Source organism: Telmatherina bonti, assembly GCF_933228915.1.
Source record: "Telmatherina bonti genome assembly, chromosome: 8".
Classification (NCBI taxonomy): Eukaryota; Metazoa; Chordata; class Actinopteri; order Atheriniformes; family Telmatherinidae; genus Telmatherina; species Telmatherina bonti.
Genome location: NC_136626.1, coordinates 5,887,088 through 5,914,088, shown reverse-complemented (window position 1 = coordinate 5,914,088; position 27,001 = coordinate 5,887,088). Strand labels below are relative to the sequence as shown.

Below are 27,001 nucleotides of genomic sequence, written 5' to 3'. Positions count from 1 at the left end.
GTACGCGGTAGAATTACAACCAAAAAGAGAACATAATTTATTAAACAAAGCAAAATGCCCAACGAAACCAAGCCGGTGGAAGGGAGGAAGGAAAGAGGGGAAAGCAGATGGCACATCAGGAGGACTGATCAGGTGTTGGCCTGATGAGCTCCAGCTACCACTCTGAAAGAGGAAAAAACAAGTAAGAAGGGAAACAAACCCATCAGAGCCGTCACAAGGTGAAATAGTATTTGTTTTAATTTCTGCTTTCATATAAAATACTGGTAAAACCTTACTGGCTGATTTCCCTCTCATGTGGCTGCTGATGAGGATTTCAGAGGCACAGTGAACGCACCATTAGGTGAATTTATTGCTGTGGAATTTTATTTCTAAACATCTTTTTTCTTCTTATGACAAAATTTGTTGGGATGATTTTCTTTTAAAAGAAAGAGGCTGTGAAACCAGCTGTTTGGAAGGACAGAGCTCCAGCCTGCGTGGGCATTCTGCAGGGAAACGTCTCAGGCTGGCAGACGGAGATGGAAGCTGACTGGAAGCAGGCTGGAACCTGACTGGAAGCTGACTGGAAGCTGGCTGGAAGCTGGCTGGAAGCAGGCTGGAAGCAGGCTGGAAGCTGGCTGGAAGCAGGCTGGAATCAGGCTGGAAGCAGGCTGGAAGCTGACTGGAAGCTGGCTGGAAGCAGGCTGGAAGCAGGCTGGAAGCAGGCTGGAAGCTGGCTGGAAGCTGGCTGGAAGCTGACTGGAAGCAGGCTGGAAGCTGACTGGAAGCTGGCTGGAAGCTGGCTGGAAGCTGGCTGGAAGCAGGCTGGAAGCTGACTGGAAGCAGGCTGGAAGCTGACTGGAAGCTGGCTGGAAGCTGGCTGGAAGCTGGCTGGAAGCAGGCTGGAAGCAGGCTGGAAGCAGACTGGAAGCAGGCTGGAAGCTGGCTGGAAGCTGGCTGGAAGCAGGCTGGAAGCTGGCTGGAAGCTGACTGGAAGCAGGCTGGAAGCAGACTGGAAGCAGGCTGGAAGCAGGCTGGAAGCTGGCTGGAAGCTGGCTGGAAGCTGGCTGGAAGCAGGCTGGAAGCTGACTGGAAGCAGGCTGGAAGCAGGCTGGAAGCTGGCTGGAAGCTGGCTGGAAGCAGGCTGGAAGCAGGCTGGAAGCTGACTGGAAGCAGGCTGGAAGCTGACTGGAAGCTGGCTGGAAGCTGGCTGGAAGCAGGCTGGAAGCTGACTGGAAGCAGGCTGGAAGCTGACTGGAAGCAGGCTGGAAGCTGACTGGAAGCAGGCTGGAAGCTGACTGGAAGCAGGCTGGAAGCTGGCTGGAAGCTGGCTGGAAGCTGACTGGAAGCTGGCTGGAAGCTGGCTGGAAGCAGGCTGGAAGCTGACTGGAAGCTGGCTGGAAGCAGGCTGGAAGCTGGCTGGAAGCTGGCTGGAAGCAGGCTGGAAGCAGGCTGGAAGCAGGCTGGAAGCAGGCTGGAAGCTGGCTGGAAGCAGGCTGGAATCAGGCTGGAAGCAGGCTGGAAGCTGACTGGAAGCTGGCTGGAAGCAGGCTGGAAGCAGGCTGGAAGCTGGCTGGAAGCTGACTGGAAGCAGGCTGGAAGCTGACTGGAAGCAGGCTGGAAGCAGGCTGGAAGCTGGCTGGAAGCTGGCTGGAAGCTGGCTGGAAGCAGGCTGGAAGCTGACTGGAAGCAGGCTGGAAGCTGACTGGAAGCTGGCTGGAAGCTGGCTGGAAGCTGGCTGGAAGCAGGCTGGAAGCAGACTGGAAGCAGGCTGGAAGCTGGCTGGAAGCTGGCTGGAAGCTGGCTGGAAGCAGGCTGGAAGCTGGCTGGAAGCAGGCTGGAAGCAGGCTGGAAGCTGACTGGAAGCTGACTGGAAGCTGACTGGAAGCAGGCTGGAAGCTGGCTGGAAGCTGGCTGGAAGCTGGCTGGAAGCAGGCTGGAAGCAGGCTGGAAGCTGACTGGAAGCTGGCTGGAAGCAGGCTGGAAGCTGGCTGGAAGCTGGCTGGAAGCAGGCTGGAAGCTGGCTGGAAGCTGACTGGAAGCTGGCTGGAAGCTGGCTGGAAGCAGGCTGGAAGCTGGCTGGAAGCTGGCTGGAAGCAGGCTGGAAGCAGGCTGGAAGCAGGCTGGAAGCTGACTGGAAGCTGGCTGGAAGCTGGCTGGAAGCAGGCTGGAAGCAGGCTGGAAGCTGGCTGGAAGCTGGCTGGAAGCAGGCTGGAAGCTGGCTGGAAGCTGACTGGAAGCTGACTGGAAGCTGACTGGAAGCAGGCTGGAAGCTGGCTGGAAGCTGGCTGGAAGCAGGCTGGAAGCAGGCTGGAAGCTGGCTGGAAGCTGACTGGAAGCTGACTGGAAGCTGACTGGAAGCTGACTGGAAGCAGGCTGGAAGCAGGCTGGAAGCTGGCTGGAAGCTGGCTGGAAGCTGGCTGGAAGCAGGCTGGAAGCAGGCTGGAAGCAGGCTGGAAGCTGGCTGGAAGCAGGCTGGAAGCAGGCTGGAAGCTGACTGGAAGCAGGCTGGAAGCTGGCTGGAAGCTGACTGGAAGCTGGCTGGAAGCAGGCTGGAAGCTGGCTGGAAGCTGGCTGGAAGCTGGCTGGAAGCAGGCTGGAAGCAGGCTGGAAGCTGGCTGGAAGCTGGCTGGAAGCAGGCTGGAAGCAGGCTGGAAGCTGACTGGAAGCTGGCTGGAAGCTGGCTGGAAGCAGGCTGGAAGCTGACTGGAAGCTGGCTGGAAGCTGGCTGGAAGCTGACTGGAAGCTGACTGGAAGCTGACTGGAAGCAGGCTGGAAGCTGACTGGAAGCTGGCTGGAAGCAGGCTGGAAGCTGGCTGGAAGCTGACTGGAAGCAGGCTGGAAGCAGGCTGGAAGCAGGCTGGAAGCTGGCTGGAAGCTGACTGGAAGCAGGCTGGAAGCAGGCTGGAAGCAGGCTGGAAGCAGGCTGGAAGCTGACTGGAAGCAGGCTGGAAGCAGGCTGGAAGCAGGCTGGAAGCTGGCTGGAAGCAGGCTGGAAGCTGGCTGGAAGCTGACTGGAAGCAGGCTGGAAGCAGGCTGGAAGCTGACTGGAAGCAGGCTGGAAGCAGGCTGGAAGCTGGCTGGAAGCTGACTGGAAGCAGGCTGGAAGCAGGCTGGAAGCAGGCTGGAAGCTGACTGGAAGCTGACTGGAAGCTGACTGGAAGCAGGCTGGAAGCTGGCTGGAAGCTGGCTGGAAGCAGGCTGGAAGCTGACTGGAAGCAGGCTGGAAGCAGGCTGGAAGCTGGCTGGAAGCAGGCTGGAAGCAGGCTGGAAGCAGGCTGGAAGCTGGCTGGAAGCAGGCTGGAAGCTGACTGGAAGCTGACTGGAAGCTGACTGGAAGCTGACTGGAAGCTGGCTGGAAGCAGGCTGGAAGCAGGCTGGAAGCAGGCTGGAAGCAGGCTGGAAGCTGGCTGGAAGCTGACTGGAAGCTGACTGGAAGCTGACTGGAAGCAGGCTGGAAGCTGACTGGAAGCTGACTGGAAGCAGGCTGGAAGCTGGCTGGAAGCTGACTGGAAGCAGGCTGGAAGCTGACTGGAAGCTGACTGGAAGCAGGCTGGAAGCTGACTGGAAGCTGACTGGAAGCTGACTGGAAGCTGGCTGGAAGCTGGCTGGAAGCTGACTGGAAGCAGGCTGGAAGCTGACTGGAAGCTGACTGGAAGCTGACTGGAAGCTGACTGGAAGCAGGCTGGAAGCTGGCTGGAAGCAGGCTGGAAGCAGGCTGGAAGCTGGCTGGAAGCTGACTGGAAGCTGACTGGAAGCTGACTGGAAGCTGACTGGAAGCAGGCTGGAAGCAGGCTGGAAGCAGGCTGGAAGCAGGCTGGAAGCTGACTGGAAGCAGGCTGGAAGCAGGCTGGAAGCTGGCTGGAAGCTGGCTGGAAGCTGACTGGAAGCAGGCTGGAAGCAGGCTGGAAGCAGGCTGGAAGCTGACTGGAAGCAGGCTGGAAGCTGACTGGAAGCTGGCTGGAAGCTGGCTGGAAGCTGGCTGGAAGCAGGCTGGAAGCAGGCTGGAAGCAGGCTGGAAGCTGGCTGGAAGCAGGATTTCCACTCGTATCGCCTCTAAAGCTGGCCGGGTCGGCAGGGACACGAGCTCCGAGGCGAACCTTTACGCTCCGTATTGTTTGTGACTGAGGAAATAACAAGGTCTCCTGAGATGCTTCACACTGCAGCTGCTGCATGAAGACAAACGGCCTGGTCTGGAGCTGTTTAAAAGGTCCTGATCTGATCTGATAGATGATCCATGAGTGTATTGATTTTTATAAAAGGCTTCCAAACATCTTCCACATCCTCCGGTGCTTTTAAAGTGTGCTGAGGGTTTGGTTTGTGTTTTCACTGCAACATCTAAAGACGTTTAAAAGGATGTTTTTCAGCTTTTCATTAAAAATTAACAGATATTTTTTTTCTCCACAAAATGTTAAAAACATTTGATCGTTTTTATTGATGAAAATAGTTCAGACATTTTGTAATCTGCAAAAAATAATGTTTTATTTAAAAGGATCATCATTTCTGCCACAGAAACGGAAGCTCGTCTTCATCGTGACCGGGTAGGGTGTCAAGATTGGGTATAAAAGTGGTATCTACCAAATTCTCTCTTTTTTTGCCAACCAATGATGGGTAGTAGCTCACGGTTCTAGTCCAAACTCAGAAAATCAGCCGAAGATGTTTAAGGATCTCTAATTTCTCCATCTACAGAGCAACACTTTGGGGAAAAAATTCAGGGAATCTGAAGAAGTTTGAGAGTGAAATAAATCTCTGCTGGATGTTCGTGACCTTCCAGATCTCTAAGAATCAGAAGATTCCTGTCAGTGAAGCTAAATTTGGTTCTTTATGAAATGAAACTAATCGGTCCTAAAAACACAGTAAACATAAAACTGCACATTTTTATCTCAACATCAGAAAGTCGACTTTAAAAAGTGACATTTTGTTGTGTAATGATCCCAGACATCTGTGTACGGAGTGTCGTGTCAGTAACGATTCCCTGGAAAAGCCCATATAAAGACGTCCTCCTCTTCCTCAGTCAGACGGAACCGTTCTGTTTCCAGACCGGTTTGAGGAAACATGCTGCTGCTTCCCAGAGACGATAGCAGAACCATCAACCCACCATCTGCTGTGCGATGAGGAAGATGAAGAGCAGCATCAGCGCTCTGGTGCAGGAAGATGTGCCACTGGGAATTAGCTGTAAGGGTTTATGGATACAGAGCACTTAAAGGTCCATAAATGCTGCGCCGCTGCCCTCCTCCCCTTCGCTGTGGGGCTGATGTGGTTTCCAGACAACAGGAGTCTGGCCTCGTTTATTAGGAACAACGTGAAATCTTAGAGGATTTTCTTTCTTTTTTTCTCTTAAATCCTGAGAATCTGCTGCCAGAACGAGGAGGCAGGAAAACCACGAGGGAGGCAGAAAGCGAGCTTTACTGTCGAGTGTTCTCAAACTTTGGCGGACTTGGACTGGACGATGGAGATGACTCATTGGGTCCAGAGAGCCGCCTGGATGACCTGATCCAGCAGGACACCATCTGGTCTTTATCTGACGAGTCAGGACAGAGGAGCTGTTCAAGTACCGTAGGAAAAACCACAAGCACTGACAACATCAGTTAACTGCTGAGGATGAGGATGAAGTCGTCTTCCTCAGGTGGCTTTACAAGCCAGTACGGGTCAGAACTGGATCCAGCTCCCCTGGGGATCTGCAGCAGCTTTCATTTTACAGTTTGATCTGGATGAAATAACACTGGTTTCCAGTTTATACTGGTCTCCAGTTGATACTGGTTTCCAGTTTATACTGGTCTCCAGTTGATACTGGTCTCCAGTTTATACTGGTGTCCAGTTGATACTGGTCTCCAGTTTATACTGGTCTCCAGTTGATACTGGTGTCCAGTTTATACTGGTGTCCAGTTTATACTGGTCTCCAGTTGATACTGGTTTCCAGTTTATACTGGTCTCCAGTTGATACTGGTCTCCAGTTTATACTGGTGTCCAGTTGATACTGGTCTCCAGTTTATACTGGTGTCCAGTTTATACTGGTCTCCAGTTGATACTGGTGTCCAGTTTATACTGGTGTCCAGTTTATACTGGTCTCCAGTTGATACTGGTTTCCAGTTTATACTGGTCTCCAGTTGATACTGGTTTCCAGTTTATACTGGTCTCCAGTTGATACTGGTCTCCAGTTTATACTGGTGTCCAGTTGATACTGGTCTCCAGTTGATACTGGTGTCCAGTTTATACTGGTGTCCAGTTTATACTGGTCTCCAGTTGATACTGGTTTCCAGTTTATACTGGTCTCCAGTTGATACTGGTCTCCAGTTTATACTGGTGTCCAGTTTATACTGGTCTCCAGTTGATACTGGTGTCCAGTTTATACTGGTGTCCAGTTTATACTGGTCTCCAGTTGATACTGGTCTCCAGTTGATACTGGTCTCCAGTTTATACTGGTCTCCAGTTTATACTGGTCTCCAGTTGATACTGGTGTCCAGTTTATACTGGTTTCCAGTTGATACTGGTCTCCAGTTGATACTGGTCTCCAGTTTATACTGGTCTCCAGTTGATACTGGTGTCCAGTTTATACTGGTTTCCAGTTTATACTGGTGTCCAGTTTATACTGGTCTCCAGTTGATACTGGTGTCCAGTTTATACTGGTCTCCAGTTGATACTGGTCTCCAGTTTATACTGGTCTCCAGTTTATACTGGTCTCCAGTTGATACTGGTGTCCAGTTTATACTGGTTTCCAGTTGATACTGGTCTCCAGTTGATACTGGTCTCCAGTTTATACTGGTCTCCAGTTGATACTGGTGTCCAGTTTATACTGGTCTCCAGTTTATACTGGTCTCCAGTTTATACTGGTTTCCAGTTTATACTGGTGTCCAGTTGATACTGGTGTCCAGTTTATACTGGTTTCCAGTTGATACTGGTTTCCAGTTGATACTTCCAGTCAGTCACAGAAGAGATTTGAAAACCCTGCTGATAGTTTACAGAATCCAAAACAGTTCTGGACCAGAATCCATCTGTGACACGTTCCAAAAATATAAACCTGCAGAGTTCCAAGATCCAAAGACTCAGGTCGACTGATCCGACCAGAAACCAGACCAGAGTCTGGACCAGAGTCCAGACCAGAGTCCAGACCAGAAACTGGACCAGAGCCCAGACCAGAAACTGGACCAGAGCCCAGACCAGAAACTGGACCAGAGCCCGGACCAGAGTCCAGACCAGAAACTGGACCAGAGTCTGGACCAGAAACTGGACCATAGTCCAGACCAGAAACTGGACCAGAGTCCGGACCAGAAACTGGACCAGAGTCCGGACCAGAAACTGGACCAGAGTCCGGACCAGAAACTGGACCAGATTCCGGACCAGAGTCCGGACCAGAAACTGGACCAGAGTCCGGACCAGAAACTGGACCAGAGTCCGGACCAGAAACTGGACCAGATTCCGGACCAGAGTCCGGACCAGAAACTGGACCAGAGTCCGGACCAGAAACTGGACCAGAGCCCGGACCAGAAACTGGACCAGAGTCCGGACTAAACATGGAGAAGCAGCGTTTGGCTGCCAGTAGAGATGAAACCCCGTTGACACATTTACATCCAGGTTAAAACGTTTCTTTGCGTAAAATCTGCTCCGTAACTTTTAGCTGATCTTACTTTTTATTGTCTAAATTATGGATTTTACGGGGATTTTTGCGATTTGTTGTTTCATGCTTCTTTACACCATCTGTGATGCTTTTAATGTTTTCTGTGAAGCACTTTGAGCTGTCTTGTACATAAAATGTGACTTGAGTTCAGAGTTCACCTCCGCGTTTTGACACCGGTTGCTAGCGGTAATACGCTGCTATGAAGTCATTTACAACCGTCCACAAACACCAAGTTTTGTTTTTGCTATTCTCGACATCTTCTGTGTCGTCGTCTTCCTGTTCCTTTTGTTCTTCTCTGGTTTGCTCCTTTCACTGCTTGCATGTCAGCTGGACAACTCGACACTGCCCCACGACTTACGGTGGTAATGCTCCGTTTTCTGTGTCCAATGACGGACAGCTAAGCTCCTTGGAAACGGACCAAATGTGACGCAACCGATGCAGCAGATAAACAAAACTGTCTGTCCGTCTTCGGCATTCAGCATAAATGGATATTTCAGCATGTTTACTAAATGTTGAGCTTTGAGCCTTCGGTCATGCTCCGATATACCAACTGGATGTTTTATTATTTGGAAGTTTAACAACATGGCGACACTTAAAGTATGGTTGGAGTTGACAGAAAGTGAGAAGCAGTAAAAAGTTTCTGATGTTGTTTCAACCCATTGAGGTTTGCAGCCTTTCATCCAGTTTCAGGTTTGTTCCTCTAAATATGGCCGCCAGGCTTGCAGGAACCACTTCTGTGTTTATCCAAACTTCCTGAATAAAAACCCAAACATTTTTCTTGTCTTTTTACGACTGTCTTTGTTGCTGCAGGCGAGACTGAGGCCAAGCTGAAGGAGTTCAGTCCGTACTACAGGAAGCAGTTCTCTGTGGCCCGGTTCGCTCAGGTAGAAGATGATCTGGAACAGAACAAACCGAAGATCACACAGCTGCTCAAACAGAAGGTACGACTTACAAATAACTTTCTGAAGATGCATAAAGGGGAGCTGAGTTTTATTGTGCTGATGGGAAAACAATAGGCCATCTTCATGCTTTAAGAATGAATCTGGATCTTTAAATTTTAAAACCACCTCCCTTCATTAATATGCAAATTCCTTGTTAAAAAACAAGAGAATTCAACAAAGTTTTCTGGAGAATTTCAGGTAATTTATCTGCTTTTCCTGTAAGTTCTTTGCATTTCTAACTTTTGGTTTGTTCTTCAGGAGGCACCGGAGAACGGAGAGGTGCTTTACCAGGAGGGCGTCTTTTACTTTGACGACACCAGGAAGTGGAAGGAGAGGTATGTGGTGGTGAGAGCCAACTATTGCCTGGAGTGCCACGAAAGTCTGGAGGTAAGCAGGAAAATGCTGTCATGTCATGAAATAAAAGAAAAAACAAATCAAAAGAAAGAAACATCAGAATTAACAGCTGACGGATTGTCGATTACTTCTTCTTCTAGACTTTTGTTAAAGGCTGTCCAGCGTGCTACAAGCTTCTGCCTACAGGGGGCAGCGTTTTGACCACAGAGGAGAAGTACATGGCCATGGTGGACAAATGTTATCCTGGGGACACCAGTGAGTACAACACAGTGGCTGTTGTTGAAGGGACACTGATCCTCCCTTTACATACGTGAATCTGTCTATCTCAAATGTTCTCTAACACTACTGTCCACGTACGACTTTTTATGTTGGTTACTAAGCAATACATCCATCAGAGAAGTTATTTTAATCAAGGTAACAGGACACTGTACATTATCAACAAAGGACACAAAAAGTATATTCATGAAAAGCTTATTTTAAATACCGACTTCCCACCACCTGGTGGCGTTAATGCAAAAGACAGCTAGCTGCTAGCCTCTAGCAAACGTTATGGAGACGGATTTTAAACAAATAAATTTCAATTTAAAGTAATTTCAAACTCCTAAAAGACAAAAAGAGAGTCCAGGGTGCAATGTTAGCTAACACTATCCTTTGTTACCCAACGCTGAATCTGGTTAGTTAACATTGGATGGCACTAGCTAACGCTATCCATTCTTATCTAGTGCTATCTGATGTTATACCTATATCACATTATTTTATTATATTATGTAACACTATAGTGTTATCTAGTGTCATCTAACAGTGGGTAACACTCGCTAACGGTAGATAACAATAATGCTATCCAGCGTTAGCTCCGATGTTCTATTGTGTTATCCAATGTTGGATAACATTGGATAACACTAGCTAACACCACCGTTAGCTAGCGCTGGCTAGAGCTGAAAACTGACCAAAGCTGCATCTAACTAAACATTCAACCACTCATTGGAAAGCTGCTGAAACTACTTCCAAAAAAAAAAATTTGAAAAAAAAAATTTGAAAAAAAATTGAAAAGAAAATGAGTTACTGACATTTATTTTAACATCATTGTACAGAGTTTGTTTAATATCACACATTTAAGTCCACCTTTTTACTGCAGTAAAAGCTAATGAATGTTTTTATAGTTTATGATACTGACTATATATATATATATATATATATATATATATATATATATATTCATATAATATATACATTATATATATATATTTACACGTGTGTATATATATATATATATATATACACGTATATATATATATATATATATATATATATATATATATATGTATATATATACAATATATATATATATATACACGTGTGTATATATATATATATATATATACACGTATATATATATATATATATATATATATATACATATATATATATACGTATATATACATATATACATATATATACATATATATATATACGTATATATACATATATATATATACGTATATATATACGTATATACATATATATATATATATATATATATATATATATATATATATATATATATATATATATATATACACGTATATATATATATATATATATATATATATATATATATATATATGTATATATATACATATATATATATATATACACGTGTGTATATATATATATATATATATATATATACACGTGTGTATATATATATATATATATATATACACGTATATATATATATATATATATATATATATATATATATATATATATATATACGTATATATATATATATACATATATATATATACGTATATATACATATATATATATACGTATATATATACGTATATACATATATATATATATATATATATATATATATATATATATATACGTATATATATATATATATATATATATATATATATATATATATATATATATATACGTATATATATATATATATATATATACGTATATATATATATATATATATATATATATATATATATACGTATATATATATATATATATATATATACGTATATATATATATATATATATATATATATATATATATACGTATATATATATGTATATTAATTAATTTACGTTTATATTTATATTCAAACCGCTTTATCCAATTCAGGGTCGTGGGGAAGCTGGAGCCTATCCCAGCTGGCTCTGGGCGACAGGCAGGGTACACCCTGGACAGTTCGCCAGTCCATCGCAGGGACACACAGAGACAAACAACCACTCATGCTCACACTCATTCCTAGGGGCAATTTAGAGTAACCAGTTAACCTAACATCATGTTTTTGGACGGTGGGAGGAAGCCGGAGAACCTGGAGAGAACCCACGTATACACGGGGAGAACATGCAAACTCCACATATATATTTAGTTAATGAATCGGTTTATGTATCTTTTTTTCAACCTGTATTTTTTTTCAACCTCAAAAAATCCATATTGGTCGAGTCTGAGTGTGTTTTGGGACGTTACAGAGGCGGCACATCGTGCTTCTCAGTAGTTTTAGACTTTTAACTACCTCTTTGTTGGCTTCAGTCCATCTTTTAAATTAAAGTTGGAAGAAAAGTTTAAAGGAAACAAAAGATTTAATTATAATAAATCAGTAAAATGTGTAAAAAAAACCCCACTTATTATTAAACTTGTTTTATTTACCTGATGTTAAATGAATATCAGAGTGTTCTGATTTGAATGTTTTGGAGGCCTTTCATCCTGAATCACATTGTTTTTCTCTCTTCTTGTTGAATTTCAAGCTGTTTCTTCTGAAACAGGTCTGATCAGGTGATAGGATTCCCAGGAGGAGCAGAAACTGTGTCGGGAATTGTATATTAGTCTCACATCCGCTTTGTTATTGAATGGGAATACCTGGGTAGCCTGTTCAGACCCGCCCCCCGCCCCCACGCCGCCCCCGTTCCCGTGCAGACAGCTCAAACTTTCATCATCAGAGGTTAAGTTTAGGTTTATGGCCGTAACTCCAGAGTTTATTATGAAATACAGGATAAAATCGTGAAGGTTATAAATCAGATGACTCCTGTCTGTTGGTCCTCACACACGAGACGAAGGCGTTTGGTGGAGGGATACGATCAGCAGGTCGTAACTTTACCTCTAAAGTAGATCTGATAACAGCATGGCTGTGTTTCTCCCCCTGCTGCATGTATTACCATGTGTTTTCATGTGCTAGAATAAACTAAACAAACTTAATATAAATTACATTTATTCTTTATTTTGTAAGTTTTTGTTGCCAGGAGGAAACATTATGGTTCCTGAGTGGAAAAGAAGTTGTTTTAAATGAAGCGTTTAATATCTGGATTCTGGTGGAACAACATATTTATATAAACATGTAGAAGCGTTTAAGCTTCACTTTTCTAACTTTATACAAACTGTCCATAAATAGGATTTACAAAGCCTAAACTGGAGTCAGATTCCAGCTTTTAATGAAGGTTTCTGGATCCTTCCTGACAAGTCGCTGCTCCATGAAGCAGCTTCTCTCTAAAAACAGAGAATGAGTCTGAATTATTCTGAAGGAAAACATGAAAACTTCTGCTTGAATTAGACTGAATCACTGGAAAAGTCCTGCAGAACATTTATCAATGTTCCTTCATAAAGATCAGAACTAAATGATGACGAATATACCTAAACACAGATGTTACAAACGCTGATGCTGAAATGTGAAACAGGTCTGTGTGTCCGTAGTTTCCTGGATTCTCCACCTTCTGCTGCTGAGTTTTAACATCAGTGTGTTTTTATTCATGCATGTGTGTGTAAACGGCAGATTATTTAACAGCAGCTGTTTATCAGGGATGTTTGGAAGGAGAGGAGTCTCAGATGTAGCTGCAGCTGTTTAACATTTCCTCTGAAAACTGTTCCAGGAAACAGAGAAAACGTGATTCTCTGGGCTTTTATTCTGCAGATTTCACTAATAGACGAGTTTTCCTCCTCATCCTGTAAAGCTGGATCCTTTCTTGTGTTTCAGGTGTGAAGGAGGAATTTGTGCCTCCTCTGTCGGGAATGCCGGGACAGTTTCCGGTCTACCTGCGTCTGCCCTACAGGAGAGACTCCTACTTCTGCTTCAGACAGCAGGCCAAGCAAGCCGCCTTCCTCTCCATCCTGTCGGACTGCATCCGGCACCAGAACCAAGGTGGGACCCCACAGATGGGAAAACCTCCAGCTCTTTCTCTTCAGATTCTTCACACGGTGTCAGACTCTTGATCCTTCGTTCTGCAGCGCTTCAACTCTGCAGTGTGAAATAACAGCTGACCCGGGTTCCGGCCCATCCAGCTCTTTTCACGTCTCTGTTAAAGTTTGCAAACTTTGTTTGCTGCTTTCTGCATTTTCCGTTTATTTTCAGCTCCATCCCCAGAAATGAACCTGCAGTATGTGCGTAACCAGTAGGGGGCAGTGCAGGGCCCAGTTTGTATGATTAACGTGGTTCCAACGCCGAAGATTAAATTTGTGCGGAATCTTTGAACGTTTGCAGCAAAAAAACGGCACATAAATAAAAACAGTTTTCAGAAGAATAAAGTGGACTGGACACCACGTAACTCCCATCCCACGTTATAACTGGACGTCCGTGGCTTTGCGGTTCAGTTGGAAGATGGTTGGGCGGGTCGTCCAGCGGCGGGTCGCCCAGCGGCCGGTCGTCCAGCGGCCGGTCGTCCAGCTGCAGGACCGACTGAGCTGCTCTCGGCTGAATTAGCTTCTGTAATATCTGCTCTACTTACCTCTGACCTGTTTCTTCTTCTTCTTTTGCCACAGACAGAAAACTTACGTTCATTGCGATGAAACCTGCTCTCATTACTTTGCATAAAATGCTCTGCTATGCTGCTGCCATGGCAACAGGTGGGGGTGGGGCATCCGGACGGGGTTCTGCTCCAGTCCACCACCGTCACTGCAAACCGTCTACATGCTCGCTGCTCTGTTCTTTCCACAGGAAGATCCTGCACAGCTGGTGGATATGTTATCAATAAGATCCCTACCGATTAGGTGTGTGTGTGTGTGTGTGTGTAAAGTATTCACAGACATGAAGCTCAGAAGCAAGGATGCCAGCTGTTAATGAGCACAGAAGTCCATTTTGTTGTGGTTTCTTTCTGCCAACTTTGGAGCTTAAACCAGAAAATTGTCTATTTCTGCCTCAGTTTGTTTTGCTTGTTTCATCTAATCAATAAGAAAACATGATTTATTGATCATTAAACGTGTGGTGTAATTGCAGCCGTCATCTGAGATGCTAAAACGAATGAATTTCTCCCAGCAGCGTTTCATCCTGCTGGAGCCTCTTCCACGGCAGTTGCCATGGCAACGCCCTGGCCACACCATCTCGGAGGGAAAGGAAACTGATGCTGCTGCACATGATGTGTGATAAATGTCATGTCTTCTCCTTCCTGTCAGACTTCCTGAAGAAGAGGACTTGTGAAGTTCAGGCCTTCCTGAAAGCCATCCAGCTCTACAGGCAGGACCAGGGCAACTACGAGTCCTGGGACATGCTGATCGGCAGCGATGTCAGGGTACGTGCCGCATCACGGCTTCATTTTTACTCCTCTTTGTGAATCTGATGTCAGTAAAAAGCAGGTCCACGGTGATGTTTAGCATCGTTAGCATCGCCTCACTGTCTCGCAGAAATCTGCAGGGCGTTCCCTGAACGACTCGTTTGTTTTTAACACCGTCCACAAACTATTCCACATCTTCATCCAGGTTTCCACTCAGAACATTTTAAATGAGCTTTGGTCCAGAGAAGACGGCGTGTTTCTGGATCCTCTTCACATATGATGGAGCTTAAACTAGGTGAAGCCCCTCCTTCACGATACCTTCTTCTCGGGATTGTATGTAAAAGATGGGCGAAGCCTCCGTGACGTCACCCGTAGGTTTCTGAAGAGCTGAATTGAAGCTCGGTGGGCGGTTCCTACCATCACCATCTTGGCAGGGGCATGCGCGTCGTCTCGCTCGGAAAATACAAATATGGGCAAAGAGGTGGAGCTGAGAGGGGGGCTGTGAGCGTCATGGTGGATGATTGACATCGAGCGAACTCCGAGCTTTCTGTAGCTAAGAGCTAACCGGGCTAACCCGGATCTAAAAGAAGCTAACCAGCTAACGGAGGTAAGCGGGCTAAAGCTAAGTCACGTTGTTAACCAGCTAAAAACCTCAAGCGGGAGATCAGGTACCTGTCAATCAAAAGGACACGCCCCTAAATATGCCGAACTTCGAGATTAAATTACTTTTAAACGGGCAAGTTAGAAAAAAATTCACTCCCCCCACAGTTGTCATGAAGGTAAACCTGACCTTTGTTTTGCAGCCCCTAGTGGATGAAGGGGGAACTGCAGTTTTTTTATGCACTTCTGTACCAGGCTGTAAACATGTTTATTCCTGCAGTAAACATGTTTATTTCTGCTGTAAACATGTTTATTTTTGCTGTAAACATGTTTATTTCTGCTGCAAACATGTTTATTCCTGCTGCAAACATGTTTATTCCTGCTGTAAACATGTTTATTCCTGCCGTAAACATGTTTATTTCTGCTGTGAAGTTGGTCTTTTTAACATGGGAGTCTATGGGGATTTGCTCTGTTTTGCAGCCCCTAGTGGATGAAGGGGGAACTGCAGTTTTTTTTTAATGCACTTCTGCATAGGCTTCATTTTTAGCCGGCAGAGGCGCCATCTATCTTTCATATATGGTCTATGGTATGAATCCATCTGGGTCATGTGATGTGGTTTCCCCTTCTGACCAGGTTACTGCTGCTGGATCACTACTTACTTCTACGTACAATCGCTTACTACCACTTATTACTACATACTACGACTTACTTCTATGTACTACTGCTACTACTACATATGTAATCCTCAGGCTTTGTCTTCCTCCCCCTCAGTGTTTCGTTATTTCCAGACAGTTAAGTGCAGGAAGTGGAGGTCCCTCCTCATCTCTGCTTCAGGTCCAACGCTTCCTGTTGTTGTACAATAACACACACATCCCACACGGCTCATTGTTTAGATCCACACACACATCAGAGCTGAGAAATGAAGGGCTGAGATGTCATCAGCAGAAACACCTGAATCTGAAGCACAAACCTCCTGATTGCTCCACGTTTTTATATAAAAATGTTTCCAGAAGCTCTGAATATCTTTGCGGCGTTAACTCTCTTTATTCTGCTGGTTGGATGAAACCAGGAACGTTCTGTCAGATTCTGGAACGTTCCTTCCCGTTCCTGACCTCTGTATCCAGGCTCCAGACCCGTTGATGTAAAAAACCCAGCTGAACGGTGGCTGCAGGGTGATGAAGTTGTGGCTCTGCTGTCTGCAGGTGATGGCCAACCTGGTGATGGAGCAGCTGCTGCCGTCGCTGGAGAACGACGTTCTGCCTCGACTCAAAGCCAAGAAGACGGACAGGAAGCGAGTTTGGTTCGCTGTGAGTGTGTTCCTCCCAGATGCTGACGTGATGCTTCAGGCTGCGTTTGTAACGTTCTGGTTCTTCCAGACGATGGAGGCGGCGTACATCCTAGTCCAGGAGCATCTCCTGGAGGGACTGGGGGCGCTGAAGGAGGAATGTCGCATCTCTGCCCGGCAGCAGGAAGTTCAGATCCACTCCGACATGGATCAGATCCTTGGCTCCAGACGACAACTGGAGGAGAAAGTGCGCGGTATGTTCTGGAAGCAGCGGTGATGAGGAGGATGAAAATGCAGCTTGGTTCCTTCATACGTTCTGTTCTTCCAGCCAAAGTCACGCAGCCGGCGGAGCAGGTGTGCTCCGAGTCCGTCCAGCCGTACCTGGGCTCGGTCCTGGAGGAGCTGATGGAACCGGTCAGCTCCGGGTTCCTGGAAGGTCGACAGCTGAGTGAGAAGATGATGGACCAGGTGTGCAAGGACATCCTCCAGGAAGGAGACAGGGAGCAGCTGAATAAGGTTTGTGGTTTGAACATCTCCAGCTCCATCGGTTCTGTATTCCTGACCTGGCGACCCAACCACCGCACAAAGCAGGGTCCCAAGTCGGTCCTCCAGATCTACAGTCCTGCAACCTTTAGATGTAACCCTGCTACAACACATCTGGATCACACATGTCTGGTTAGCAGGCCTCTGGATGACTGGCTGCTTTCCCTCTACAGCAGTTCAGAGCAGGTGTGTTGGAGAGAGGATCATCTAAAGAATGCTAGAACTCCTGAACTGGACTTCATTCACGCCACTCCTCTCGGCAAGTCACTCCCCTCAGAGACTCTCTCCTCCCGGCAAGTCGCTCCTCTCTGCGACTCGCTCCCCTTGGCAAGTCGCTCCTCTCTGCAACTCGCTCCCCTCGGCAAGTCGCTCCTCTCGGCAAGTCGCTCCTCCCTGCGACTCGCTCCTCGGCAAGTCGCTCCTTTCGGCAAGTCGCTCCTCTCTGCGACTCGCTCCTCGGCAAGTCGCTCCTCTCTGCGACTCGCTCCTTTCGGCAAGTCGCTCCTTTCGGCAAGTCGCTCCTCTCGGCGACTCGCTCCTCTCGGCGACTCGCTCCCCTCGGCAAGTTACTCCTCTCTGCGACTTGCTCCCCTCGGCAAGTCGCTCCTCTCGGCAAGTCACTCCTCTCTGTGACTTGCTCCCCTTGGCAAGTTGCTCCTCTCGGCAAGTCACTCCACTCTGCGACTCGCTCCTCTCGGCAAGTCACTGTCCTCGGAGACTCACTAGTAGAATAGAATAAAAAAGTTGCTTCCTCCCGGTGCATCGCTCCCATCGGCGCATCGCTTCCCTTTGTAGAGTCACTCCCCTCGGTGACCTGCTCCCCTCTGCGATTCACTCCTCTTGGTAAGCCTTTCCTCTCGGCAAAAATCGCTCCCCTCGGAGTGTCGCTCCTCTTGGCGAGCCTTTCCTCTTGGAGTGTCCTCCTGCTGACTCCCGACTCGCATCTCCCAGCATGGCACTCTTCTTGGAGAGTCACTTCACTCAGAGTTTCGCTCCTCTTGGTGTCTCGCTCCTCTCGGAGAGTCGCTCCCCTCGGCGACTCGCTCCCCTTGGAGAGTCACTCCTCTCAGCGAGTCGCTCCCCTCGGCAAGTCGCTCCTCTCTGCGACTCGCTCCTCTTGGCAATTCGCTCCTCTCTGCGACTCGCTCCTCTTGGCAAGTCGCTCCTCTCGGCAAGTCACTCTCCTCGGAGACTCGCTCCTCTTGGCAAGTCGGCTGTAGCTCAGGAGGGAGAGCAGTCAGCTTGTAACTGGAAAGTTGCTAGTTTGATTCCAGGCTTCCCCAGACTATGTGCTGAAGTGTCCTTGGGCAAGAAGCTGAACCCTATATTGCCCCCGATGTGCCCGGTATGATTGTATATGTAAGTCGCTTTGGATAAATGCGTCTGCTAAATGACTGTAGAATAGAATAAAAAAGTCTCTCCCCTCGGTGACCTGCTACCCACAGCAAGTCGCTCCTCTTGGTGAGCCTTTCCTCTCCGTGCATTGTGCCTCTCAGCAAATCGCTCCCCTCAGTGACTCGCTCCTCTTGGAGACTCACTAAATGACTGTAGAATAGTAGAATAGAATAAAAAAGTCGCTTCCTCCTGGTGCGTCGCTCCCATCGGTGCGTCGCTTCCCTTTGTAGAGTCACTCCCCTCGGTGACCTGCTCCCCTCTGCGATTCACTCCTCTTGGTAAGCCTTTCCTTTCGGCAAATCGCTCCCCTCAGAGTGTCGCTCCTCTCGGCATGTTGCTCATCTCGGAGAGTCGCTCCCCTGGGAGTGTCACTCCTTCCGGCGAGCCTTTCCTCTCGGAGTGTCCTCCCGGTGACTCCCTCCTCTCAGTGAGTTGATCCTGTCTGAGAGTCGCTCCCCTCAGTGACACGCTCTCCTTGGCGACTCGCAACTCTCAGCATGTCACTCCTCTTGGAGAGTCGCTCCCCTCGGAGTTTTGCTCCCCTCGGTGACTCGCTCCTCTCGGTATGCTTTTCCTTTCGACGAGTCGCTCCTCTCAGCGAGTCGCTCTCTTCGGAGAGCCTCTCCTCTCGGCAACTTGCTACTCTCGGCATGTTGCTCCTCTCGGAGAGACACTCCCCTCGGCAACTCGCTCCTTTCGGAGAGTCGCTCCTCTGGGTGACTCGCTCCTCTCAGCGAGTCGCTCCCCTCAGAGAGCCTCTCCTCCTAGCGAGTCGCTTCTCTCAGCGAACCGCTCCATATGAAATAGCTTGTGTCTGTGTCCGTCTCCAGGCGCTGGCCAGCATGGCGAGGCCCAACCTGCTGAGCTGTTACCAGAAGATCAGCCTGCTGCAGGAGAGACTGCAGCATCTGCAAGAGAGATTTGGTTTCTCCAGCATCACGGCAGTGATTCACAGCGCGGAGATCGACCTGCAGCAGGTACCGCCTTCATGTCGCCTTACTGGGTTTCCAGGTCTGAATGGGGAAGAAGACCGAGCCGCTGAAACTCTGATTGCTTCTTTTTAGATCATCAGAAAGCTGCAGAAAGTCTGTTAAAGAATGATGAAAGAATCATAAACAATCTGAGGTTACATCATGTGTCGAGGGAAGGAGATGCAGGCTGGGAACTTCCCCAATCCGAACATCAGCTCCCCTCCGTAGGAAGCCGCAGAGCAGATCAGTCGTTTATTCCTGTGTTAGAAACTTGCAGCAGTTTCTGCCGTGTGGCTAAGCTAACATTGCGTCCTGGTTGGTGCTTCAGGGAGAGGTGGCTTCATGCTACATTCTGACGGGAAAATGATATTTGTACTGTTGTGTAGACAGCGGCATCTTCAATTTCTGGTTGCCATAGCAACCCGTTATGAACGCGGTCTGTGGTAAAGACGGCTCTGTAGTCGGACGTCTTGAGAATATTTTAGAGTTTGAGCTGAAAAGAGGAATCTTTACTTTCCTGTCGTCTTCCAGCTGATGGAGAACGCAGCTTTCACCTTCAAGGAGCTGCTGAACAAAGCCATGGAGGACCACCCCGGCGACCCCAGCCCCGCCATCATGAAGGTCAAACACAGAGTCCTGAAGGTCAGTTTGCAGCGTCACATTCAATTTAACTTTATTTATACAAAATTATCCAACGACCGAGCTAAAGGTGCCAACTGGACCAGAACCAGGAGAGAAAACCTGCATCTGGAGCAGAACCAGGACGGAAAACCTCCATCTGGACCAGAACCAGGACAGAAAAAACCTGCATCAGGACCAGAACCAGGAGAGAAAAACTGCATCAGGACCAGAACCAGGAAAGAAAACCTCCACCAGGACCAGAACCAGGAGAGAAAAACTCCATCAGGACCAGAACCAGGAGAGAAAACCTGCATAGGGACCAGAACCAGTAGAGAAAAATCTGCATAGGGACCAGAACCAGTAGAGAAAAACCTCCATCGGGACCAGAACCAGGAGAGAAAAACCTCCATCAGGACCAGAACCAGGAGAGAAAAACCTGCATAGGGACCAGAACCAGGAGAGAAGAACCTCCATCAGGACCAGAACCAGGAGAGAAGAACCTGCATGAGGACCAGAACCAGGAGAGAAGAACCTGCATGAGGACCAGAACCAGGAGAGAAGAACCTGCATGAGGACCAGAACCAGGAGAGAAGAACCTGCATGAGGACCAGAACCAGGAGAGAAGAACCTGCATGAGGACCAGAACCAGGAGAGAAGAACCTGCATGAGGACCAGAACCAGGAGAGAAGAACCTGCATGAGGACCAGAACCAGGAGAGAAAACCTACATCAGGGAGGATTTCTACCTTCCTGGTTCTGGTTGGGGCAGGTTCTGCTTCAGACTCTCTGACCTTTCGGTTTGTCTCCCTGCAGCAATACGACTACGACAGCAGCACGGTGAGGAAGAGGATCTTCCAGGATGCTCTGGTTTCCATCACGCTTCCCTTCATCAAGAGGACTCTGGCTCCAACCTGCAAAACTGTGAGCACATCCCAACAACACAACCCCGAACACGCGTGGTTAAACTGGTTAAACCCGCAACGTGCACCATCCCAGTCTGTACTGGTGTCCACACTGGTCACTGATACAACATATAAAACATGTGGACATGTTGAATCTTTATTTCAGTTTAATAAACTTTATTAGCGTGTGTAGATTTACACCATGACAGTTTTACACATTAGAAAATGGCTTATTTTAATAAATAACAAGCGTCAGTCAGTCTGTCCGTCAGTCCATCATTCTGTCTTTCATTCCGTCCAGGACGTACCAGACACGCTGCTGTCGTCTCGCTTCGGTTTGATCAGCAAAATAAATAAATGACTTTGTGTTCTGTTGTTGTGAGAAACCAGCAGGAAGTTGTCTCCACTCATTCGAGATGTGGTCTCTGAGCGCGCTCTCATTCACACTCTTCATCACCCCCCCCTCCCTCCCTCCCCTCCCCTCCCCTCCCTCTAGGAGCTTCAGGATCTGGAACAATCCATCTTCTCCGACCACGCCAACTTCCTCCATGTTGAAAACGTTTATGAGGGCGTCCTGCTGCAGATCCTGGACAAAGAGGTTTCTAAAGGTAGATGATGGTGGTGGTGATGGTGATGATGATGATGATGGTGATGATGATGATGGTGATGATGATGATGGTGGTGGTGGTGATGGTGGTGGTGATGATGGTGGTGGTGATGATGGTGATGGTGATGATGGTGGTGATGGTGATGATGGTGGTGGTGATGGTGATGATGGTGGTGATGATGGTGGTGGTGGTGATGGTGATGGTGGTGGTGATGATGGTGATGGTGGTGGTGATGGTGATGATGGTGATGGTGGTGATGATGGTGGTGGTGGTGATGGTGATGGTGGTGGTGATGATGGTGGTGGTGATGATGGTGATGGTGATGATGGTGGTGATGGTGATGATGGTGGTGGTGATGGTGATGATGGTGATGGTGGTGATGATGGTGGTGGTGGTGGTGATGATGATGGTGATGGTGGTGATGGTGATGGTGGTGATGATGATGGTGGTGGTGATGATGGTGGTGATGGTGATGATGATGGTGGTGGTGGTGATGGTGATGATGGTGGTGGTGGTGGTGGTGATGGTGATGATGGTGGTGATGATGGTGATGGTGGTGATGGTGATGGTGATGATGATGGTGGTGGTGATGATGGTGGTGGTGGTGATGGTGATGATGGTGGTGATGGTGGTGGTGATGATGGTGATGGTGGTGATGGTGGTGGTGGTGATGGTGATGGTGGTGGTGATGATGATGATGATGATGGTGGTGGTGATGGTGATGATGATGATGATGATGGTGGTGGTGATGATGGTGATGGTGATGGTGATGATGGTGATGATGATGGTGATGATGGTGGTGATGATGGTGATGATGGTGGTGATGATGGTGATGGTGGTGATGGTGGTGGTGATGGTGATGGTGGTGGTGGTGATGGTGATGATGGTGATGGTGGTGGTGATGGTGATGGTGGTGGTGATGGTGGTGGTGATGGTGATGGTGGTGGTGATGGTGGTGATGATGGTGATGATGATGGTGGTGGTGATGATGGTGATGGTGATGATGGTGGTGGTGACGGTGGTGATGATGGTGGTGATGGTGATGGTGGTGGTGGTGGTGATGGTGGTGGTGATGATGGTGGTGATGATGGTGGTGGTGGTGATGATGATGGTGGTGGTGGTGATGATGATGGTGGTGGTGGTGGTGATGATGATGATGGTGGTGGTGGTGGTGATGGTGGTGGTGGTGGTGATGATGATGGTGGTGGTGATGATGGTGATGGTGGTGATGATGGTGGTGGTGATGGTGATGATGATGGTGGTGGTGGTGATGGTGATGAAGGCTGCTGTCTGACCTCTGGTCCTTCCCGTTTCAGTGGTGAAGGAGGCGGCGACTCTGAACAAACACAACTTGCTCACCGACAGCAGAGACGTCCTCAGCCGGTCCAGCCTGTCCTCCCCCACCATCTCCACCCCCCGCAGTCCTGCCTTCAGACCCCCCGGGCCTCCATCTCCGCTACTGGTCAACGGTTTGCCGCCACGCTCCGAGAAGGGGGAAGAAGAGGCCAGGATGAAGAGCGAAGCCTCGGCAGACGGGACTCTGATGGAGACGGTTGGACAGAAAGAGGACGATGGTCCACAGGATCCTGAACCGGAACCTCCATCTGTGGCAGAACCCAGTACTCCTCCTGAGACTCTGGTAGCAGCTGCTGCAGAGACCAGAATCCAGGAGGACCCGGTTTCAGTCCAGACACGGGAAGCTGAGACGGGGACGGAGCCCGGTGAGCCAGCTGGAGATGCTGAAGTCCGTCTGCCAGAACCAGAACCAGAGCCTCCCATTGCAGTCGGACCGAGTCCTGGTCCTACCGCCAAGCTGGGTCCTGGTCCTGGTCCTGGTCCTACTGCCGAGCCGGGTCCGGGTCCTACTGCCGAGCCGGGTCCGGGTTCTACTACCGAGCCGGGTCCTGGTCCTGGTCCTACTGCCGAGCCGGGTCCTGGTCCTCCAGCTGAGCCTAGTCCAGATCCCACAGCTGAGCCGGGTCTTGGTCTTACAGCTGGACTGAGTCCTAGTCCTCCAGCTGGACCTGTGACCCCTCCAGCAGAGGGAAGTGGATCTCCTGCAGGCTTCACAGGGGAACTGAGCTCAGAAAGCGGTCTGGAGGCGCCCTCTAGTGGAGAGGAGGAGAACCTCCAGCTGGGGGAGCAACCAGGACCCGTTGCCTCGTCTGACCCCAATTCTCTGGACGTGTCGGTGGGAAGCGAGTCGGCTCCTTCAGATCTGGAGTCGTCAGGCGAAGTCTCGACCACGTCTGACATGTTGGAGGTCGCCGAGTCGTCCATGAGCTCTGATGAAACCGCTGAGGATGGGAGCCCGGGAGACACTCTGACCCAGATGGAGGTTCTGAGCGCCGACGCCGGCATCGTGGACGACATCGAAGCCGGAGCCGGCAAGAGTCTGGAGACTTCGGCCGAGTCGACGGAGGCTGCGACCTCTTTGGCTCCCGGTCCGGGCGTCCGGCCTCTGGACTGCATCAAGGAGATCCGGGACCTGGTGGTGGAGGTGATTGAGGTGGAGGAGGTGCCGCAGCACTACCCCAGAGCGCCTCCTAACGAGGAGTAAAGCGTGGAGCGACGTGGCTGGAGGAGCGTCGGCTCAGCTTCTTCCAGAAACAACCAGGAACGTTTTTACACAAATATGCATGAAAAGAAAGTTATTTATGAACCATCCTGCTCATCTTCCACGTCGTCTCCTTCCGCCCGCAGGGAGTCGCAGCTCCACCTACGTACCGGGACCCCAGACTGATATGAAAACATTACAAATGAACATTTTTTTCCACCGTTTTGGCAGCTTCACTCCAGTCAGCAGAAATACCAAAGATTATTCTGACAGCGAATTAATCAGAAGTCGTTTCCATTTGAAGGACGTCACTTTCGTACACGATGAAGATGAAAACCGGTTTTATGCTGTAAAAACCACAACATGACTTTTATTCACACGGAAGCTGATCAAACGATCCGAACGAAAGGCGTGGAAATAAATCTGAACCTGTAACGTTTTTGTATTGGAGGAAATAAAAAATCCATCTGAGCTTTCGGAGCGCCGATGCGCTGCGTTCAGACGGGATCGGCGGCGGGAACAACCTGCAGGAACCCCTTCCTGACCAGTAAACTGTTGCACATGGTGTAGCTGCAATCGTGCAGAAACTTTAACGCATGCGTTAAAAAGCTTTTCAGGCCCTTTGTGGTCTTATTGCAGGTTTCCACGCGGTTCCTGGAGATTCCCAACCGAGCGAGCGGTTGTGGTCGTCAGGCTGGTTGGTTTGTAGGATTATTTATGTTAATCTGTCCCTAACGGATCATTTCGTACCTCTTCGTGCCTAAGATCTCGCAGCGACGGAGCCCAGCCTCCGGATGCAGTTACCATAGAAACGGGTCCAGTGTCTGTCGATACCTGTATCATCTCCAAGTGCCTGTTACCTGCGCAGTCTGGTCCAGAAGTTAGAGGGACAAACGCTGAGCTGCAAAGATAAATGTTGCTTCATGTGTGAGAATAAACAGAATGTAAACAAATAGTTTCTCTGGTTTATTTACTAACAACAGCAAACACAACACGATTTATTTCCTGCTCCGCAGAGTTTACACACCATCCGACTGTCTTCCATTTTTCTCAGATTCCAGCGGAGCTGCAGGCACATCAAAGACCAGAAAAAAGCAGATCTAAAACACATTTTCCTCAAGATGAAGGCAGTTAAACGCTTTTTAAATTACATTCAGATAAAGAGAAACGATGCCGGCAGCAGCAACGGACGGCGCTAAACCGCTGCTCGCATGACACAACGGCGCCGTTTGCTCCCACCTGGCAGGAGAATATTCTTTCAGTATTTTTCCTCTATTATTATTATAAAGTTCCTCTCAGTAAAGACTCACCCCGATGCCTGGACTCCAATCTGAGGAAATATTTACAATCAATTTTCACCTTTAAATACTCAACAGCTTCATTTTAGACCTTTTATATAAGAATAAATCTATCTGAGAGGGAGAGAAGCCTCCGAGTACAACAAATAATCTCCATAAATCTGGGGAAAATTATTCATCTGACATAAATTCACAACATTTAAAGTTTGAACATTCAGCTCCACAGTGACTCCAAAAATAAAAAAAAACCACAAGAATGAGTCAAAGTTCTGCAAACTAGCTGCTCGTTACCAGCAATAAATCTGGATTAAAGCAATAAATCTGGATTAAAGCATCCAGGACTTATTCTGAATCAGTTCTGCTGCAACCAGACTGATCCGTACTCATCAGAGGAGCAGGATGGATTCATTCTGCACAGATACATGTATGAAACTTTTGTCCCGCATTTCACACGTCTACTTATGAACCAATCAGATTTCTGCATCCCGACCAATCACGTTGACAGCTGAGCACAATCGGCACCAGCATTTTCGTAGACAGGAGTCAGCTTATGGACACAAACATCGAAGAACCTTTCGCTGAACTCACTGACAGCAGAAAGAAACTGTTTCGTAAACCGCCTAGGCACCATGGTTACGCTGATTTATTCTCTTCTGATCGGTCGGTTTGGGATTACGTGTTTCTGGACCGTCTCGCTGAATTTGTGTTATAACCGCCATGGAAGCTATCAGAATGAGCGTAGACATGCTAACGTTTTACATCAATCTGCAGTAAAACCTCAACCGCGACCGAAACCCGTTGAACTCAACCCGATACTGGTCACCTGGTGCACACCTCTTACAACAGTTCTTACATATAAAAACTAAATATATTCAAACATAAAAAAACCAACTTTACATTTAGTTAAAGAGCCAAACAAAGAATGTTCTCCACATCTCATTAAAAGTTTTTGCTGATTGAATCAGTTGAGGTGTTTACGTGATGCGATTTTATTCGGACTCGACGTTAAATCAAACGTGCTCCATGTAAACACAGCTAGAAATCTGATTGGCTCTCCAGAGGACTTGTATGTGGGACCAAATTGTATTCTTGTAAACTTTAGAACTGCAGGGTGAATCCATACTTTTAGATTTGATTTATACCTCAACTTGTTTCACATCCGGAGGTACAAGTTACGAAGCTTTTGTTCCAATCGTAGCTCCGTTACCGTCACCAAAAGCCTCGAAGGCAGTCGCGTAGCTTGTTGACCTGAAACACAGCAAGATTTTAAATTTAATCTGCATCTAATCATGGGGTTAAACTGTGTCCATGTCTCCAGTTGCAGATCAAAGAGTTGAACTGTGTCCATGTCCCCAGTTCAAGATCAAAGAGTTGAACTGTGTCCATGTCTCCAGTTGCAGATCAAAGAGTTGAACTGTGTCCATGTCCCCAGTTGCAGATCAAAGAGTTGAACTGTGTCCATGTCCCCAGTTGCAGATCAAAGAGTTGAACTGTGTCCATGTCCCCAGTTGCAGATCAAAGAGTTGAACTGTGTCCATGTCTCCAGTTGCAGATCAAAGAGTTGAACTGTGTCCATGTCCCCAGTTGCAGATCAAAGAGTTAAACTGTGTCCATGTCCCCAGTTGCAGATCAAAGAGTTGAACTGTGTCCATGTCCCCAGTTCAAGATCAAAGAGTTGAACTGTGTCCATGTCCCCAGTTGCAGATCAAAGAGTTGAACTGTGTCCATGTCCCCAGTTCAAGATCAAAGAGTTGAACTGTGTCCATGTCCCCAGTTGCAGATCAAAGAGTTGAACTGTGTCCATGTCCCCAGTTCAAGATCAAAGAGT

General features: G+C 47.9%; 2 protein-coding genes across 2 annotated transcripts in view; one reads left to right on the top strand and one right to left on the bottom strand.

The window, feature by feature from the left end:
• The window catches only part of LOC306759814 (protein Niban 1-like), a 39,266-nt gene extending 14,462 nt beyond the window's left edge, over positions 1–24,804 (top strand). Inside the window, exons 2-14 of the mRNA XM_079245553.1 lie at positions 8,402–8,532; positions 8,791–8,919; positions 9,027–9,141; positions 12,885–13,049; positions 14,297–14,412; positions 16,197–16,301; positions 16,371–16,533; positions 16,608–16,795; positions 19,048–19,194; positions 19,720–19,830; positions 20,622–20,729; positions 21,207–21,318; positions 22,635–24,804. Coding sequence (XP_079101679.1) covers positions 8,402–8,532; positions 8,791–8,919; positions 9,027–9,141; positions 12,885–13,049; positions 14,297–14,412; positions 16,197–16,301; positions 16,371–16,533; positions 16,608–16,795; positions 19,048–19,194; positions 19,720–19,830; positions 20,622–20,729; positions 21,207–21,318; positions 22,635–23,878 — 2,834 coding nt within the window. The 3' untranslated portion in view covers positions 23,879–24,804. The remainder of the gene's footprint in view (positions 1–8,401; positions 8,533–8,790; positions 8,920–9,026; positions 9,142–12,884; positions 13,050–14,296; positions 14,413–16,196; positions 16,302–16,370; positions 16,534–16,607; positions 16,796–19,047; positions 19,195–19,719; positions 19,831–20,621; positions 20,730–21,206; positions 21,319–22,634) is intronic.
• Positions 24,805–24,867: 63 nt separating this feature from the next.
• LOC306759815 (kinesin-associated protein 3-like) overlaps positions 24,868–27,001 on the bottom strand; it is a 66,572-nt gene continuing 64,438 nt past the window's right edge. The window contains exons 20-21 of the mRNA XM_079245554.1: positions 26,316–26,421; positions 24,868–24,941 (exon numbers count right to left, since the gene is read on the bottom strand). Of these exons, the coding sequence (XP_079101680.1) occupies positions 26,346–26,421 (76 nt within the window). The 3' untranslated portion in view covers positions 24,868–24,941; positions 26,316–26,345. The remainder of the gene's footprint in view (positions 24,942–26,315; positions 26,422–27,001) is intronic.